Below are 18985 nucleotides of genomic sequence, written 5' to 3'. Positions count from 1 at the left end.
TTGAGGAGTTCAGAGTTTGCTCCAAGGTCACTCCTGTGTGTTGCGTTTGACTCTGTCCCTTACAGGAACACAAGGAGGACGCTTCTGTGTGGTACTCCAGCCCCGTGCCGTGGGGGATTGTCCAGCCTCGCAGCTCGGTGGAGGTCCCGTTGACGCTGGAGGCCCAGGTGACGGGAGAGCAGGACACTGTTGCTCATGTTGCAGTGTTTGGGAGTGAAGGATCCCCTCTGGTGAGTTCCGGGGGACGTGGGCCTTGGTGCGACTCCTCTTGGTGGGGTGTGAAGCCTCAGGCAGGGTTGCTAACTCCGGGGATCCTTCCCGGGAAAACGAGACCTTAAAATATATGCTGGTGTGGACAAGGAAAGAAGGGGTTTGTGGCATACGCGACAGCTAAGGCCTGTGAAACAAAGAGCTGCACTCAGAGTCAGAACGGAGTAGAACTGCTCAGCAGGGATCCTGCATTCGCAGCTCTGGGCAGCACTGGGCATCACTCCACCACAAGTGCTGCACCTGCTGACAAAACTCTGACTAATGTACACAAAAAGCGCACATATGCATCAGATTCCTTAGAAAAGGCAGTCTTATGCTCATGGGTTCTCAGAATTCATTTACACAGTCTGAGCGTGGGTAGTAAAACTAGGCTGAGGGCCTTCTCCCCCCTTGGTGGTCCACATCGTCTTCCTCACACTGCCCTCTGGCTGAACTTTAGGTTCCCCGTGTCCACGCCTGTTCGTGGAGTGACCTCGCCCGTCCTTCGGCTCCCGTTTGTTCCGAGGGGGTTGGTTTAAACCGTCTCCCAGTCGCTTTTCTTGACACTGGCATCTTCTCAGGCGCTTGTCTCGCGTTTTTAGGTCCCTGTTATCAGGGATGTACTCGGGGAGTTTACCAGAATGTCCAAGGCCTGTTCAATCTCCACTAGGCAAGGGGTTACAGGTTTTGGGATGTTTTACAAGTGGGTAAGATGTCAGAGGGTAGTTAGGAAAAGAGGATAAATGAAATTATATACATTGCAGTAAAATACAGGAAAAAGAAAAACTAGTGAAACACAAGTGATGGTTAATGTTAAAACTAAACGTCCTACTTCACTGGTTCCTATACATTAGCAAGGTCAGGAGGTCTTGTAATCTCACGTATACTTGCAGCCACTTCCCTTCACCTAGAGCAGAGGAGGGATGGTGTCATCCCAGGTGGTGATCTCGGTGTCTGAGACAGCATTTAATCGCAGCTAGGTCAGATGGGATAAGAAGGCCAGTCTGAAGCCCAGAACAACCCCCGGGTCTCGTATCTGCTGTGCAATTAGATGAAGAGCTCTGGTGCTTCGTTAGGCCTTTTGTTCAGGAGCACACGGGGACATCCCTGAATCCTGCTAACGCAATTGCTGCGTAAGAGGCCGCGCTGGAAGTCAGGCCCATCACGTCTGAGAAACACCCGTCAGCTCTTTTGCCAAGAGCCCCAGCCAAAGACTCATGAGGCTCCACACCGCTTGCACCTGGAGCACAGACTTTTTTTCTATCGAGCTTGGGAATGGACGAAGCAAAGTATTTGTGGCCTAAAGCCTCCTGAAAGCTGATGTTCACAGTCAGGCATACACACCAGCAGCAATGACCACAAAATGTAGGCAAGGGAATGTTGTCTGTAGAGTCCTGGCTTCGTCTAGCTGAAATCGAGAACAAATATAATTACACTTTAATTTAAAATGAGATCAACTTTTGAAGCAGATGTTTTAAAACATCTTCTCATCTCTCTGAGCGTGAGAGAGGATGTCAGAGGATTCCTGGGAACCTTAAGCTTTAAGCAGAAAGAAAGGCTGACATTTTGAAAGTAGCTACAGGGATTCCAACTTTTAATAAAATGAAGGGGAGTGGTGCTGCTAAACCTCCTGAAAGCCTCCTGAATGGTTTTAATGATGTCAGAAGGTGGTTTAACATTCCTTCTCCAATAGTCTGTGCCAGTTCTGCAAGAACAGAACTTTTGGGTCTCAGACTGTCAAAAGGAACAAACACTGCTTGAACGATGTAACTAATTATTAATGCCCATTGTCCATATAATACCAGGAATACACGTATGTGCAAATGAGAAGCAATGAACTTGTGTGATCTCTACTCTGGAGGGCCTGCTTTGCCTCTGGCTGGTGTTGGCTTTCACAGGTGCAGCTTTGGGACTAAAGCCACTGTCCCAGTGTGCTGTGCAGCAGCAGGAGTCAGGGAGGGTGCTCTGGGGCAAGACTGAGCAGTAAAAGGAGCGGGAGCAGGCACAAGGTAGAGGAGGGAGAGTTACCAGCGTGGAGGAGGTGTGGCAAAGCAAGCACGGGAAACGGGGTTTCTTTATCCCCCGATAACGGGAGCTTGTGGCTTTCAATGGGATCAGTCCAGGTCCCACACTTGCTCCAGGCCTTCTGTTTTGGTTTTACAACCCTGAACTTCAAACAGCCATAATGATACCCCAGTCTAGGAGTACCCTTAGAGCTGTCTAATCTTGTTACACTTTCTCTGTTTTTTTTGATCTTTCCTACGTGCTTTCTGGAGCAGAAAATCCATTTAGCGAGCACTGGAGTAGGACCAGTTGTCTATGTTCATCCACGTAAGATAAATTTTGGCAGTGTCCAAGTTCTGCAAGATGCTTCCCGAACTCTCCACCTCTCCAATCAGAGCATCATCCCTGCCTCCTTCAGGGCAAAGATGGTAAGTGTCTGTGGGGCTATTTTCCAACAAAAGTGACTGACAAGTAACCTGTGACTTGATTTTTATATGCGACATTTGCATATCACTAGATGATTGAGAAAGCAACGTATTCCATCACAGCGCAGCAAGAGGAGCCTGGTATGGGGACAGTTTTAGCTGGGGGACCCCTCAGTAAAAGAGAGAATTTGTTTAGATGTTTGAGCAGAAATGAGTCTGGATCATTTTTGCAAGTTCTCCCTTCATTTTGTGGAAGGTATTTAGCTCAAAGAGTTGTGTGCTTGGAGCTCTGAGACCAAAAGAACGCCGTGGCCCTTTGCTCCTGAAAGGGCACGGGTCTCCGCACGGTTTCCCCGTTAGAACTGCATTTGCTTTGTGTCGAACTGCTGTTAATGATAGAGACTGGGGTGCGAGGTCTGGCCTCAAACTGCTCGCAGTGAAGTGAATTTCACACCTCCTGGGAGTCAAACCAGCTGGGTTGTCGCACAAGAATGTACGTGTAATGGTGGTGTACCCACGGTGGAGTCCGTCGCGTTGCAGAGCACCTCTGGAGACTGGCTGCAGAGAAAGGCTCTTTAATCCTGGAGGCTGCGTAGGGTGAGAAGCTGCACGGCCCAGGGGGGGTGGGTTGCTCCTGGCAGGGGGAGCAGGGCTGATGCAGCCAGCGCGGGCTCGTGCGCTGAGGCCGGGTGGGGTGTGCTCCCCACTGGAGGGGGGATCTGTGAGGGGCTTGAAAGCAGGGTTGGGAGGGGGTTTGTTCTTCTCCGTGCCAGGCGGGTCGGACTTGTGGGGCTGCTTATCCCAGGCCTGGCACTGTGGACTGGGTGTGGTGGCTGGAGCATCAGGCAGTGTGTGAGAGTACAGGCTCAGCCTCCTGGGCCAAGGACGGGGCTGAATTTCCCTCGTGCTGCTTTTCCAGCTGTTTGGGGGATAAACGTAACCTCAAAGTGGGGGATTCCCAGGGCAGCTTGCTTTGATTCCACAATGAAAACCTGCTTTCCATCTCTGCAGAGAGCAAGCCACCTGGGGTGGGTGGTGCTGGTGTGTGAAGGACGGGGTTTGCGTGCTCATAGCAGGCCCTGACCCGCAGAGCTGCTCCGGCACTGCTGTCCGGCCTCTCGCCTGCCCTCCCTCCCCGGGCAGCCTGTGTGTCCCGGGGGGCTCGCAGGGTGTCTCTGCCTCTGCATTGCCTCAGGGCCCTAAGGCGTGGGGCTGGGCAATGAGTCCTATCCTGCTTCACTGCCATCTCTGCAAATATTGTGGCTGATCAATAAATAGAACCATAATAGCAGGGGGGTCAGGGATGGTTTCTTGCCCTGCAGTAAGGGTGGGCTCTGCTGCTCCGTAGTCCCCCCTGCTGACCCCACAGGCTTGACTTACCCCACCGTGAGCATCTCGGCTTCTCAGGACAGCTGCTGCTCTCACGGAGGTGTTCAAGGAGCAGGTCCTGAGAACCTGCTCGATCAGTCGTTTCAGCAAGGGCTCTTCAGACTCTTCATCCCCCGATGCTGAGCTGCCAGGGGGAGCAGCACTGCGGCAGGCGAGGTGTGCTCCAGCTGCTCCCTGCCCCCAGCAGCTGCCTCCTTTGGTGCCTCAATTGAAGTTCTGCCCTTTGCTGCTGCCGCCTTAGGCTGCCTGGCCGTTTATGGATGGGAAGAAGAGAGGACTGAATGATTTTGGAGATAAAACTTGAGATGCAGTTGGGCGTCAGGGTGAACTGCACAGGTACATCTGAGAGCAGAGGCTGTCCCTTAGTTCAGCTGGTGGGTGACTTGGGCATCCTGCATCCAGTTGTGCCCCTGAACCCAAGTCTTGTGTTCTCTAAGACAGAAAAGCTGCTGCTTTGATTTCCTGCCTGGAGATTGCTGCAGGACGGTGAGCTGTGATTTCCCTGTCCTCCCGTTTGATGGCTGATCTCGAAACCGTGGCTGTTTGCTGTTAGGCTTATAGATCACGGTCCCTGCTCAAAGGAAGGAGCTGTGATAGAAATTTTCACAGCAGCATTGGATCAGCAATGTTACAGCACGCTGACTGGCAGCTCAACAAACTGAATGAGGTTAAATTAAGAGACAGCAACAGGGCAAGTGAAAGGTTGGTGTCTTGTTCAAAACAGGAAAGGAAAACACTGTACTGCAGATGGCCATGGTGCCACCTTGGTGGTGGTATTAACCATCACATGCAAATTGCTGTTCCTGTCAAGTCAAGATTTCTTCTTGCTCTATGGGAGAAAAGAGCATTATCTGAGCAAGCCAAGATGCTTTTTTGTGGGTAACTTCACTTTGGGCTGGTGACTTAAGGAATTACCTGGAGTACCCCTCGTGCACCGGCTTCCCCGTACTGCCTCCTCTTCTCTCTGTTGGATGAGTTGAGTCCATTATGTTCTGAGTTGTGGGGAGCAGCGCTGAACATCTCTGCCACCAGAAAGAAAGAATTAAAAACCCTCCAAGTCTGTGCATTGAGGTGGGGCTGGTTTGGGTTTGAAGAGCAGCACAGGGACTTTGTAGCCTTGTTCTCTGTTGGCTCATGCCTGCGTGCCAGGGTGTCTGCAGGACAGTGACCCCTGGGACCAGTGTGTCATCGCGTGCTGAATCCTGTGTGTGTCTGATGTGCTTCTCCTTGTCAGATTGCTTTCCCAGCTGCCAGGCAGCCCTGTTGGAGGATCCCCTGGATCCGGCAAGGGGAGGGTTTGCGCCTTTTTGGGTGGAAAAGACCGGAGGAACGGGTCAACGTGAAGGGGCTGCTGCAGCTTAGCTGGGGACTGATGCAGCCTGCTGAAAAAGATGTCTGTTTCTCCTCCTTGCTGCTGCTGTCATCTTCTTTCCCCAAGTGTCTGGGATTTTTTGCCATATTGGCAAGTGTACAAGAGTTGTATTGGTTAATGGAAGTGTTTGCTCTCCCTGGAGAAAGGCAGAAAGGAAAAAGCATCGTTCTTTGATCGCTTCCTACTTGTTCTTGGTCACTGTCTTCTTGGGGATCATTTATTCAGCTACTAAGAATGACACCTCTTGGCACCATGGAAGGCAGCTGCATGTCATGCCTGTGTGATCAGGAAAGAAAAGACAGAGGTGTAGTTTTTGTTAATCAGTGGCAGCTTTCTTCTGCCTGCATAACGACCATGCTGGGTCTGTCATGTGCTACAGGGGAGCAGAGGTGTGGAGGAGACCTTGGAAAAGGTGCCTGAAACCTGGCCACAAGGGAGTTTGGCTTTTCTCATGTAAGATATCTTACATGAGTTCATGCCCTTTCAGAACTGCTGGTTTTCAGTAATGAAGAAATTGTTATTCTGCTTGTCTTGGGAAACTAAATTTGACGTATCGTGCTGCACCTGTTGGTGAACTGAATTAAAGAAGGGTAGAAACTTCAAGGCAATTATGCTCCTAGAAGCAAGAGTGACTCAGCCGGGTGCTTTTCCCAAAGGAAAAGCAGGAGGGGTTTGGTTATCAAAGCAGGTGGCCCTGATCTCCCCAGCCCAGCAAGGAAGCACAGATGGGATCTGGAGGGGTGAGCTATGGGCCGGGGACACAAATGGAGACAAGCTTCGTTAGCTCGCTCAGCAGTCTGCTATTGGCGGAACCCAGCTTGGCAAGTTAGGCTCTGTTGTCAGTGGCGGTGAGTGCCACGCTACTTTTTTTTAAGAGCCTCTGCGTTTTGATTTCATAAAACATCTCCTTGATGGTGCTCTGGGGCAGAGGCTAAACCAAAGTGGTCCCCATCTGTGCTTTTGCTGAGGAGATGCTGGTGCTGAGGTGCCAGGAGGCGGCTGGTGGTTGGTGGGAGCATCCAGCCGGCCTCGTGCCCCGACCTCCACCTCCTGCTGGGCTCGGGGCGGTCTGGAGCTCTCCTCTGCCACTGGCAGTTTGTGCGGGTAAAGAGTAGCTTTGGAATGAAGAACGCAGGGTCCCCCACCTCAGGACTGCTGGAACACCTGGGACGAGCTCTGAGCACGACTAATATGAGACGGGGTGTCATTTCCCCTTCATGTGCAGCCTCCGTGAGGAGCGATGGGTCGGCTGGCAAAGATGTGAATGCTCTCGCTAGAGCTGTGGCTTGGTAAAGTACAGCTGCATTTTTAATACTGAGTTCTGCTTCCTCTTTCACTTGTGCAAGGCCAGAATGACCAGATCACTTTAACTGGCTTTAAGTAGCGTCAAGAGAACTGAGTGTGGTGGCTCCTCAGTGATCCCTTAGGGCAGCCATCCCATCCCATCCATCGGATGGAAACTCAAGCTAACTACACCTGGGTCAAGCATTTGCTTGGATCATGTCAGGCCTCCAAGCACACTGTTTCTTTCCATTAAAAAAAAAAGAAAAGGGGGGGGTGGGTGGGGAATGGGAACCTCTTCTCTTAGAATACTGCAGAGTTTTGGGTGAGTAGTGCCTTCATCCCAAACACAGCACTGAACTGTGGGGTGCAGGCGCCACCGTGATGGACACTGGGAAGCTGTACATCAGCCTCCCTGTGCGTTTCCCGCTGGCCAGGGAGCACGGTGTGTGTTTCCTCTCTGCAGGCCTGCTCCCTGGGAACGTGGTTTTAGAGGGGCTGGGGTCCAGCACCTTCGCTGCCCCAAATGTGGAGGGAGGTCCTTGAGAAACCAGAGGGAAGAGAGTGCTTGGAAGCTCGGGCCATGCCTACAGGGCACGTGCCTTCCGGTTTGCTTTCTGCTTATCGCTTTACTGCCCTGCTATGAACATTTATAGCTGAATTTTCCAAAGCAGAGGGCACTGGGGCACCTCACCGCAGCTGGTGATCAGTGGGAACTGAGCGCGTCTGTTCTTCGGGGGCTGTTGAGAAGCACTGAGTAACTCTTGGGAAAGAAGATGTCGCTGTCAGGGTTTTGATCAGCCGGTTTTGCAGAGTTATTCTTCCGGCTCTCAGCAGTATCCCCGAGCCGTGTGGCTGCTGCGGTGGGATTTGAGCCGTCCTGGCTTGCTCTGGCCTTGAGCCTTTATGCCAACCCAGCCCCCGTTGTCAGGAAGCCAGGAGAGGTGAAGGAGCTTCCCTTGGCGTGCGCTCCAGAAGAGAGCGGAGGGGGAATAACCTCCTCCTGAGGATGGGCATCCCTTGGGTTGGGCAGCACTGGGTTAATGAAGTGAGTCTGTTAAAGGAAGGTAAAATACAGCTTGTAGAAGCTCCTGCACAGTTGCTGTTTCCAGACACTAGCTTGGATTTAGGGAAATGGAGCCTCTCTGGTTTTTATCCTCCTATCTTTATTCCTTCCTTTTCCTGCACCCCACAAGAGCCCAGGGTCCGTGGTTTCCACGCTAAGTTAGTCTTCGGCTTGTCTTACAGGCTGGCAAATGCTCGCGCTGGAGGATTGAACCCAGTGAAGGAGTGATTCCCCCCGAGACAGAGGTGTCTGTGGCTGTCATAGCGAACTTGGACGACACAGAGAAATTCAAGGACGAGGTGAACCTGTTCATCGAGAACAGCCACACCTACGTTATCTCCGTCCGGGCTGTTGGCACTGGCACCACGATTGTCACTGACAAACCCTTTGCTCCGGAGCTCAACTTGGGGCCCCACTTCAGGTAGGGTATCTCTCAGTGTCTGCTCCTGCCCTGGGCTCAGCAAGGGGCAGTTTTGCTGTAGTCCTTCAGGCTGGTTGTTCTTCAGCACTCAAGGTCCTGGCTCTGTTTTCCTGAAGGCACCGGCCTTCCTTTCGAAACCTTCCGTGGCCATTTGGAAGTTGTTAGGTACCCTCAAAAGCCACCAAAATGGAAACCAGCTGTTAAATCGCCACTGATTTGTCTTTAGTTGTAATACTTCTATTTCCTCACTTTATCCAGTAAAGATCTGGAGGAAAACAGCAGGTCCTGGAAGCCTCTGGGTGGAAAATGCCACATTACAAGTATAAACATATTTCCCTTTGCAATAACGTGGCTTGTTTTTCCCTTCCCTGTGGAGCATCATCTCGCAACAGCGGAAAACCTTGGTGGTAGCTTGTTAGCAGGTCCTTGACTAAATTAATGATGCTGCTTTGTGCCCAGCAGTCCTGGAGGAGCAGCAGAATTTCTTTGCCCCATATCACCCGTCAGATTGCTCCCTTGCTGGGCTGCTCTTCACCAGACGTAGCCGCTCTTCCCTCGTCTCTCCCACCGGCTTTCCTCGGTGTCGCCGCCGCAGCGGAGCCTGAGGCGCGGGCAGGCGAGGGTGGCTGCAGGACCAGCTCTGGAAGGGAGAGGAGTAGGAGTCCACTGAGTTTGGGCAGGATAAATGGAAGGTGTTAATGAAAGAGCTTAGCTCAAGGGAGGGGATTCACTGGTCCTAACGCCTGTGTCTGAAACCAGGCATGTTCCCGTAAATGGGAGAAAAATAAACCTTTCAAAGCGCTGCCTGCCTTGTGTTGGACACCGCTTGGGAGGAGGAGAATAGTCTTCCTGAGGTGCCTGTTCCTTTCCCTGGCTGCAGAGGGTCCGTAGTGGTCCGATACCTAAATTTCAGGGTAGAAAGAGCAGGGACGTCGCCGGGAGGTTGGTGCTTGTCCGGCGTGTCCTGTGCTCTGTGCAGCCACAAATTGGCTACCCAACGGAGTGGGTGATGTCAGTGTGATTTGTGTCATGGTCCTCTGCCCCCCTTCACGTCTTGCTCTGCAGACTCTGGAGTTGTTGCCTTTGCTGTCGGCTGCAGAGCTGCCCCAGGTGAGCTGAGACGGGGCCCAGGTAACATCTCAGATGAGTTGGGCTTTCCCAGAGCCACAGATTCTGCATCCACCCAGAGCTTCTCCGGGCTTTCATCTGTGCTGTCCAGCACATAAACGGTTTCACGCTAAGCTTGTACACATCATGTTTTCACAGTCTGTTTCAAAGGCTGGTTTGTTCTATACTCTCAGGTCTGTGTATTTAGCTGCTTGTGGCGGACATGCATTTGGTAAGCTGTGTATTCTGTCCTTTTCAGAAAACCAGTAACTGTTCCAGGAACAACTCATGTCCTGGTTGTGCTCAGATTTATAGAGGGTAAAATAATTATTCCAGACTGGCCTGCAGTTAGTGTTTCTTTACATGAAGAAATCAATTTCTGTTGAATATTCATTTTGGTTTGTATCTACCTCTGTTTATTCACCCCTCGTTTTTGCTCCATCCCCTCAGCAGCCAGACCTGTTCTTGCTGCCACGTTTGTACTGGGGAAACTTTGTTGCTCCTGTGTTCTCACGGTTGCATGTACCTTTCCCAAACCACAAAACCAGCTGCACGGTTCAGGCAAAGGACGACATGTTGGGGGTGATGAGGTTGGATGCTCCCTAAGGGATGGGGGGTGAGGGGATAACGTGGGTGCCGGGGCGGGCGAGGCAGGGGGTGCCCGGGTCACCGGCGGTCTCTAGGCTGGTGATGCTCTGTCTGCAGCAGCTGAGATGATGATCTTCATGCAGCTCTTCCTTGCTGTACGCAAACAGAGCAGCTGCTGGATGCTGATAAACTTAGGGGCAACCAAGGTCTGGCTTTTGCCGAAGCTTTGAGCTAGGTCAGCCTTTTTGGAGGTGCATTTATTGCTGAGTGTGCAGTCGGGTAACGCCATCAGGGTGCTGAAGCTGGGTGACAGCTGGGAGATAGCAGCTCCCGTGACATTTTCCATCTCCTTTCCAGCCTGGATCCCTGCTGTTACCACTTCAAGGTAACAAACAAAGGACGGCGCACCCATCGGCTCTACTGGTCAACAGCAGGTTTCGGCCCGTTTCGCCAGCGTGATCGCGTCCCTGCTGTCAGCACCACCGAGGGCCAAGGCTCCTCCCGGAGCCCCAGACCTGCCCGCCCTGTGTTTAAGGTCCAACCGTCGTGGGTGGAGCTGATGCCGGGCAAGACTGTGGAGATGGTGCTGGAAGGCTTCTCCAGCATTTCCCAGGTGAGGTCCCCCCCGAGGGCTGAGCCTTCCCCATCAGGAGCAAGTGCTTTCAGAAACTGTTCTAACAGCACAAGTTAGCATGCAGCACCAGCTGCTTTCCTTGCTGGCCACCATCAGTTCCTAAGGCTTTTTCATGTTTCCATGGCTACCGTAAACCCAACCTGCTGGTACCAAAACACGGGCTGAAGGAGATATTGCTCCTTCGGGGGCAAATGGCAGGTTACAAGGTGTCATGTGCTGAGGCAGAAAGGAAGGGCAGAGAAAATAAGTTATGCTTAGACTAGGAACACAGGCAGAAAGTAAACTAAAAAGTGCCAAGTAATGTATGTGGGGGAAGCAGTGAGTAAAACAAACCACCTGTGAAGGGAGGGAGTGTCTGGGAGTAGCATTGTTTTTCCTCTGTAGGCAAGCATGGGCAGAGGGCTTGTCTAGCACTGAGTCCTGGAGCAGAAAAATGAACACGGTGTGTCAGCTGTAGTGATTGGGGTGATGTTCATCCACGTGGGAAACTGGTCGCAGGGATCGTTATAACTGACAGCTTGACTTTGTCAGTATTTCCATAACAGCTCGCCCCAGTCTCTCAGCCAGTCCCGGGGTGCCAAGGGCAGGCAGGTCTCGCAGCACCCTTGGATGGCAGCTCGGGGGGGAGACTTCAGCAGGGTCATGGGGCGTTCTCCTCCCTGGACCCTTCTTTCCAGGGGCAATCCAACTCTGCAGAGAAGCTGCCAGCTAACCCTGGTGTGCATCCCCTCTCTCCAAGACCAGAGGTTTAGGCGAATGTGGAATAAATCTGCACCAACCTCCTGCTGATACTTGTGTTTTGAAAGGTGTTGTAAAGGGTTGTTGCCTTGGTGGTAGCTTGAGGAATACTTGATTACTCACCTGGTTGACTGCGATGGGACTGTCCCTGTGCAGTTTGGAGCCCAGAGGTTTTGCTGAAGCAGGGAAGAGGTACCAGAAAGGAAATAAAGTGCTCAGAGTGCAGGTGAGGCTGTCTTGCCTGGAAAGCCAAAAGGGGATCTGTGAGCTGAGCTGTGGCTACCTGGCTCCTGCAGTCAAAGCCAAGACCCTGGGAGTGGGCTTTCCACCTTCCTCGGGTCTGGAGAACTTAATACTCTTGAGGCTGGTCAGCAGCCCAACTCCCTGCATCGCACACGCAGCACGGATGATGTTGAGTCCGTAGACTCTGAGGAGGAGTTGGGTTGGGGTGGTGTATCAGAGGGAAGAGTGAGGAATGGAGGGAGGATTTGGGGGAACTGAAACCCTGAGAAATCAGGAAAAAGTGTGAAGTGTAAGAGCATCCAGCTTAAGCCGAGGGTTTTCATGTGAACTGCAAGACCTCTCTTTCCTGGGGAGGTTTCTTTCAAAACCAGCTCTAGGAGGGCACAGTACCTGCTAGGAATGAGTGGGCCCCCCTTTACCTGAAGGCAGTCTGGCTGTTTGGGTTTTTCCCATGGATCCTGTCCCCTAAGCTTCCAAGGGAGGGTTTGCTAGCATTGGCCCTTCTATCACCTGTTTCCCTTAATATAGTTGTATTATTATTTTTTTAGTCAGTTCCTACAGCTGTCTGTAAGTTTTGTGGTTGGCAGTGGGACAAATCAAAACAGTAATAACCTGGGGCAGGGACTATTACAGTTGTAGCAGCACATGATGACTCACGAGGGCTTTTTGTGGATAGTGGGGTGTGGCGTTACGGACGTTTGAGAGCAGAATAACTGGGACGCAGCATAAAAAGAAGAGGGGGCTGCTGAGGAGCCCTGTGGCCGTAACTTGATGGCGGTAATAGGGTCTGTGGTTGGGTGGGCAGCAAACGCAGTGCGTTTTGGGGACGCCCTGCTGGGCCCCGCCGGGTGACGGGTGACTCCTCCGTGCAGGTGGTGAAGGAGCGGCTGCTGTGCCACGCCGTCGTGGGGAGCAAGGCAGAGAAGGCTCTGATAATGGAAGTGGATGTCACCTGCGAGTTCACTGCTCCTGTCCTGCAAATGTCCTCCAGGGAAATCACTTTCCGGGTGGAGAAGGTAAGTCTCTGGATTTCATCCCGGCATTTTATAGCGTGGCTGGTGACTGAAAGCCTGGTGGGGGGTGTGCTTGTGTTCAAAGGATGAAAATAAGTCCCAAATCCCTGGGGCTTTGACTATGGAGTTGAGCTGGACCAAGATTTTGTCATTAACACTGAGATCAATATTTGCTCCTCTGGGATCGGGAGCAGACCCACCAGCTGTATTCTGCCCTCCTGATGTGGAGACAGAATTGAGCTGCTGAGCCGAGGGCACAGGGCGAGACGTGTGGGACCCACGAGAACAGCGTGGGCTTTGCACAGCCACCTCGTGTGCTGGGGCTGCAGGTGGGCGAGCAGAGTGCTGCATCTGAGCGATGCTAAACCCCCTCCTCACCCTTCCTGAGGGGCTTCGTAAAGTAAGTGAGGGTGTCTTTAGAGATGGGACTGGTTTTTAACTTCACCCAAGTAAAAATGAGATAACAGCTGCTCTGCTGAGAGGCATCATGGCTACTTTAGAGAGACAGCAGTTCCTGTACTCGGAGTGAAGGGAGGTTTTTGGATATCCCCCAAGGCACGGTGATGTCTGAACACCGATCCTGTAGGGAAGCTGAGAACTGAGATTCCTGTCAGCTCCTCAGGCCGATGAGAAAAACCTGTCATCTCTTGTTTCTCTTGGCCTTCTCTGCTGTTGGTGTGGGAGCTCTTTGCAATTCCCCAAGCTTCACCTTCTTCCAAGGACCTGCAGACATCCTTCAGCTGCAGTGGTAACACCAGTGCAAAGCAGGTGCCCTTTAGCCTCTGGATCCTGACTCCTGCATCACCTTTCCCTCTCCCGCGAGGTGTCTGAAAAAGAGAAGGTATTTCCTTATTTAGTTCCTGTGTTTTCAGGTCTCTCCTCTGGTTCCCAGGCTTCCAGAGAAGCACAAATTCCTGTGAGCGGGCAGTTCAGGCTTAATTAGAAGCTTTTCAGCTGTCCCTGATGCCCGCCTGTGGTCTCCTTGATGCCACGCACTCTGATTATTCGAGTGTTAATGACACTGCAGCTGTTTGATATCAATACCTCCAGAACCAGCTTCCCAAACACTGTCTCTTTTATATAAACGATGCAGGAAGCCCAGAGCAATGCATAAACAGGAAGAAATAAGCTTAGGCGGAGCTGAGCTTTGAGGCTACAGACAGCTTGTCGCTGGAGCAGGGGCAGCAGGACACCCGTTGCGGCCCAACTGTTGAGGTTTCTCCTGGCTGTATGTGCCTGTAGATGCTCAAAGCCAACCTTAGGCTGCTGCAGGCTCTCCGCTATGGGCCAAATCCTGCTCGCTTTTCTCCTCTGACCAGCATCACTGCTCTTATGAGGCTACTAGAGCTGATAAGGCTGTAAGAAATGACTGTATGTGAGTGAAAATCCTCTTGTGCCATTCTTCTCGAGAGAGGATACAAAACGGAGACAAGTGCTCTGGGTTCAGTTTCTGCTGTTGATCTTGATCATTGCAGCTGGCTCCTCTCGGGGTCCTGTTCCCTCCTCTGTGTGCCAGAGTGTTTCCCTGTCCCCGGGGGATGCTGTGGTTTCTAAACATGAAAGGATCTGATATACTTCGAGAAAAACCACCTAGAAGGGTAGAAACTAATAAAAATATAAATAGAGGTGTATGCACTTTTGGGGTTGAAAAACTTGAAATGCATCAGAAAGGGAAGGAGTTCGGTGGCCACTTCACGTCGTTTTTTTCCCTTGTGTCCTGTTCCTGTAGCGACCCAGTGATGTCCTAACTCTGCAGCACCAGCCTCTGTCTTTAAGAAACGCCTCGGCCCTGCCACTCAGCGTCGTCCTGGCCTTAGAGCAGCCCTTCTTAATCTGCGACGCGGAGCGGCAGCCCCTCTCTGCAGACGCTCAGGTGAGCAGCCGTGGGCCCTCCCGCTGTGGGGTTTGAAGAGGGGGGTGTGCTGGTACGTTTCTGTTGGGAGGTCCTCTAGTAGAGAAGTTTCTTCTTTAGACTCAGTGGTAGACTGGCCTGAACTAAATCAGATTTGGAACGAGCTGCTGAAGGAAACGAAATATCATCTGAACTGGGGAAATACATCCTGGCTCTAAGGCGCGAGGAGAGGGGAGCAGGCAGCTAGGCCTGGGCAAGCCGTGGATAACGGTGTCTCTTGGAAGTCACTGAGCTCTCCAGCAGCCATTCTGAGACACCCTCCAGAGCAGCTGGCTTTCCTCAGGGGCAGCCCTGCCTCCAGGAAGGCTGAGGAAGCTCCTCCAGCCGCTGCCTGGCCCCTGCCCTGTTGCTGGAGGAAGGTGTTGGACGTGGGCTCTGCCAAACGCTTGTTGTAGGCACGGCCACCACTTCTGTGCTGTGCCAGTGACTAGCCCCTGCAAGGGTGAGGCTGCAGTGCCGGGAGGGCAAAGCAGTTCCTCTAGAGCTGGGGCAAAAGGCCCTGGTGTGCCAGTGCTGATTTAGTTGTGTGTTTAGCACATCGCTTCTGTGGGGCCCGAATTGAGCAGAAGAATATTTATTTTCCTCGTGTGTTGATGCAGGGCACAGTGAGATGAGCCTGAGATGGTCTCAGACAGTGTGTGGTGGGGCTTGCAGTCAGGCACACACTGGAGAAAAGACAGGATGAACGGAGAGGCCTACGCTGGGGTCACACGTTGAACATTTACACGTTCCATGCTGCCAGACCTTGGGACTTCATCACACTGGTGATTGATGCTCTTCGTTTCCTTGCAGCCCGTGAAGCTGGAGACAGGGGAGGAACTTCATCTCTCCATCAGATTTAACCCAGCTTATGAAGAGGATTTGTGTAGCCGGGTAGTGGAGAAGGTTCTGAAGATACGGTTTCTGGAGCATTCTCATGAGGAGCAGGTCACCGTTCGGGGAGAAGTCTGCTTCCCAAATCTCCATATCCAGCCCACGGCCCTGGACTTTGGCTGCATCTTGAACGACACCAAAGGTGTGCGTTACATCGAGATGACCAACTGCAGCCCGCTTCTTGTCCAGTACCACTGGTCGTTCCTGATGGACAGCCGCGTGAGCCAGATGAGGTATGTGCCCCTTTGCCCTCTCCTTGAAGCTCTTCTCCTTCCTCGTCTCCTGTTTGTGCTTGGCAAAGACCAAGGCTGTTTGCTTGTGGTCTGAGAAATTGCTTCCAACTTTCCCTGGGGGAGTAACACCTCCCAGCCGTGGTCGGGCTTAGGTGCTCAGGGAATAAGTGATCTCCACCTGTCTGACGCTGGGAAGGAGACAGCGTTCTCCAGCCAAGCTGGGGCTGTGAGATGCTACCAATGCTTTTCGCGTCATCCGTAACCTGGAGTCCTGCTTTATTTCTGGAGCTACAAATCTGTACTTAGGCACTGGGACAAGCAGATGTATGATGTGACCTCTTTTTCTTCCCTGCCAACCCCATGTGTTGTGATTTTACACTAAGAACCTACACAGGCACTGCCACCAGAACCATGTGCTGCTGCCCCAGTCTCTTGCTGCTGCTTTGCTGTAGCCCCCATGCTGGTTCCCCTGGGAAGGAAGGCTGCTCTTGGGAAGCTGCTTTCTCAGGCCTTTGTGGCCTGAGGCGAACACCACACTGGTGAGATGAGTTTTCATCTGTTAAATTGCACATCACGTTCCCCAAACAGCTATGTAGTCCCTTACAGGGAGAGGGCAGGTTCTGCTCTAGGTGTTGGTGGGAGCTCTTGTCTGAACGTCCTGGGAAGCAGGGCCAGCCAGCGCTGGGCTGTGGTTTCCAAGCCGAAGAGCGGTCGTGCTGGAGCACACTTATAAACACATTTCTAGCAGTTCCTCCCGCTGTGGCCTCTCTGCATAGCACAAAAGTCTAGTCCGGGCAGTTTTAATTACAGCAGCAAATGGTTTTTCCATAGCGCCCTAGGAAACCCAGCAAAGTTAACCCTTGTGCGTTGAAGTGCTGCCATTACAAATGATAGAGATCATCAATAATCAGGTTTGTTTAGAGAACTGGGATCTGGCTCAGAGGAGACAACCTACTGGGAACTGGAGATTAGCTTGTGGCTATGAGGAGAGCTTGGGGGAGAAGACGTGGGCACGGGGGTAGCCTGTTCACAGCTGGATCTTACCAAGTAACAACCCGTCTTCAGTGTGGCCCTTCTCGATGCACGGCACCTGCAAGAAAAGACCCTACAATGCAGAGGAAAGCCCACAAAAGCAGGTGGAGGGAGGTGGGCAGGGGAGGAGGAGCAGAGCTATAAGCTCTGTCTGCTTGGAGGCCCCTGTCATCTCCTGGTCAATTAGATTAGGGTTTAATTGCAAGCTAGAGAGAAAATCCAATTTTGATGGTAGACCAATGGATGTATTTTATAATAACAGAGAAGTGAGCATGTTACAGCGAAGCCTGTGTAGAATTAATTTCTTCTGGGGGCCACTTGCTGGCCAGTTGCCTGTCTATCTTTGTTCTTTTCTTTTGTTAGAACGAGTTTAGGTTTTTGGAAATGTGAATGCTGAATCAGTTTTCAGCTTTCAATTACCCTGTCTCCACCTAAACTGGCTTTGGACCCGAGCCCGCAGGTGCTTGTTCTTCCAGGGGAGGCCAAGTCAGCCAACTCTGCGGAGTCGGGAGCAGTTGAGGGTCCTGAGCATCTGGCAGGATAGCGGCCGCTGCTCCGAAGGGTTTGGCGTAGCCCCTTCACTGGCTCGTATGCACTGGGGACGTTGTGGCAGCTCCCTCTTCTGCTCTGTATGTTAATGAAGCAGAAATGTACTTTCTGTGGGTCCCTCAGCAGACACCATGAGATTCTCTGTGGCAGAGCTGGAAGGGAAGATGGTCTCCAAGCTATTAGCACCTCAAGTGGCTCATTAAGAGCCTGGCAGAAGGGCAGCATGTCAGATGTGATTTCTGGTCCACATTAAGCACTGTTCGTATTCTAAATGATCAGATCAAACTGAGTCTGACAGCGAGGGAATCGAGCGTCAGGTGTCACGAAGGTGAGATCAGTAGAGTTTAACGGTTCATCCATCTGGCCTTGCTGGAGCCGATCACCAGAGACTCCCACCATCAATCAGACACTGCTGACCTGCTTATGTCCGGAGGCTCCATCTCCGCTCCACGGTGCTGGTGGAGGCACGTCCACAGCCCTTCGGCCCCTCTGGTTTGGGATGGGTCCTCTCTGCAGGTGGAGGAGCTGCTCTCTGCTCCTGGCCTTCCTCCCTGCATTCACAGCCTTGGCCAGGAGGTGCTGGAGGGGAAGAGCTGCCTAAAGCTTGGGCTGATGCTGAGCATCTTGTTATCTTCCCCTTTCTTCTCCTTTTTGAAGACAACCCCCTTTTCTTCAGCACCAGGAAGATTTCTTGTCCAGGGGTCAGCTTTCTATTGACACCTTGCGTTCCCCTCTCCCTTCCTTTTCATGTTACGCTTCTTGTTGCTCATATTCTGATTTCCCTCACTGGAAAAAGTCCCTCGCCGTGCTTTGTGCTTCTCCACAGCAGGACTCACTAAGCACATCATCTCCCAGCACCAGGTCCCAGAGGGCTTCTGCTTTAGAGTGAGAAATATTGTTGTCTCGGCACCACAAACCCATGAAGTTGCCTCAAGCCCTTCTATACAACTGAGGGTAATTTCCTAAGTGATTCTGGATTTTGCATCTTGGGGGTTTACCCCTCCTCAGGAGCTGCTCTTAATCTGCAGTATTTATCACAAGCAGCTCGGAGAGCTGCGCTTTCATTTCCTGGCTAGGAGGGGTCACAGCTAGCAGTTCTGGGACAGTCACCATGACAATGGCCAGAGCCATGGGCTGAACTGGTGCACGGACTGGTGTGTAGCTGGAGGGCTTCGAGTGCTCCGGGCCCTGGATGTGTCTGCCCCTGTGCTGCGGGCATCTCCCTGTCACCAGGGACAGGCAGCATTCAGCTGCAGGCTGCCCGGAGGCACCGTTGTTGCAGATGAGCTGGATTGGTTTCATCCTGAGGCAGATGCCCAAGTTAGTGGCTGCTGGAGGTGTGGAGCAGGTGGGTCACCCCTCAGGGCTCCCCAATACTTGTTAAGGCGCCTCGGCTGAGAGGAGCGAAGGTCGCGCTGGCGGGACTGGAGATGGGCGATGCTCTGCAGGGGCAAGCGCGCGCCTTCGTCCCCTCCAGCCCTGCTTTGCTCTTCCACGTGGACGGTGCCGAGGTGGCCTTTGGGGTCCCCCTTGGGGTCCCAGGAGCAGGCAGAGGGGGGCCTGGGGAGGGGTGACGGCGCTGCTGCTCATCGGTCCCTGCTTGGGGCAGGTCTCCCGGGCCCAGCCTTGTTCTTGCCTGTGGCTGCAGGAAGGACGAGTCAGATGGGATCTCTCGGGGGTTGTGCGGAGCAGAGCCTCTAATCCAGAAATGGAAGCCAGCCTTTAATGATAAGCTGCAAAGCCAGAGACAGATACTCATTTGGGAGCACGTTGTTAAAGGCCCCGAGTTCCCAGCTGGGAATGGAGCACCCACAGTGCTGTGAACGATGGGCCTGTTGGCCCCCGGGAACACGTGC

At 52.6% G+C, this 18985-nt stretch overlaps 1 protein-coding gene across 1 annotated transcript in view; it reads left to right on the top strand.

Annotated features, from left to right (window-relative positions):
- LOC141954941 (hydrocephalus-inducing protein homolog) overlaps positions 1-18985 on the top strand; it is a 69251-nt gene that overhangs the window by 38889 nt on the left and 11377 nt on the right. Inside the window, exons 18-22 of the mRNA XM_074895048.1 lie at positions 66-230; positions 2529-2681; positions 7969-8207; positions 10260-10515; positions 15235-15548. Of these exons, the coding sequence (XP_074751149.1) occupies positions 66-230; positions 2529-2681; positions 7969-8207; positions 10260-10515; positions 15235-15548 (1127 nt within the window). The remainder of the gene's footprint in view (positions 1-65; positions 231-2528; positions 2682-7968; positions 8208-10259; positions 10516-15234; positions 15549-18985) is intronic.

Source organism: Athene noctua, unplaced genomic scaffold (assembly GCF_965140245.1).
Source record: "Athene noctua unplaced genomic scaffold, bAthNoc1.hap1.1 HAP1_HAP1_scaffold_42, whole genome shotgun sequence".
In the NCBI taxonomy this organism is placed as follows: domain Eukaryota; kingdom Metazoa; phylum Chordata; class Aves; order Strigiformes; family Strigidae; genus Athene; species Athene noctua.
Note: the sequence above shows the minus strand (reverse complement) of the source record. Positions and strands in the feature narration are given on the sequence as shown.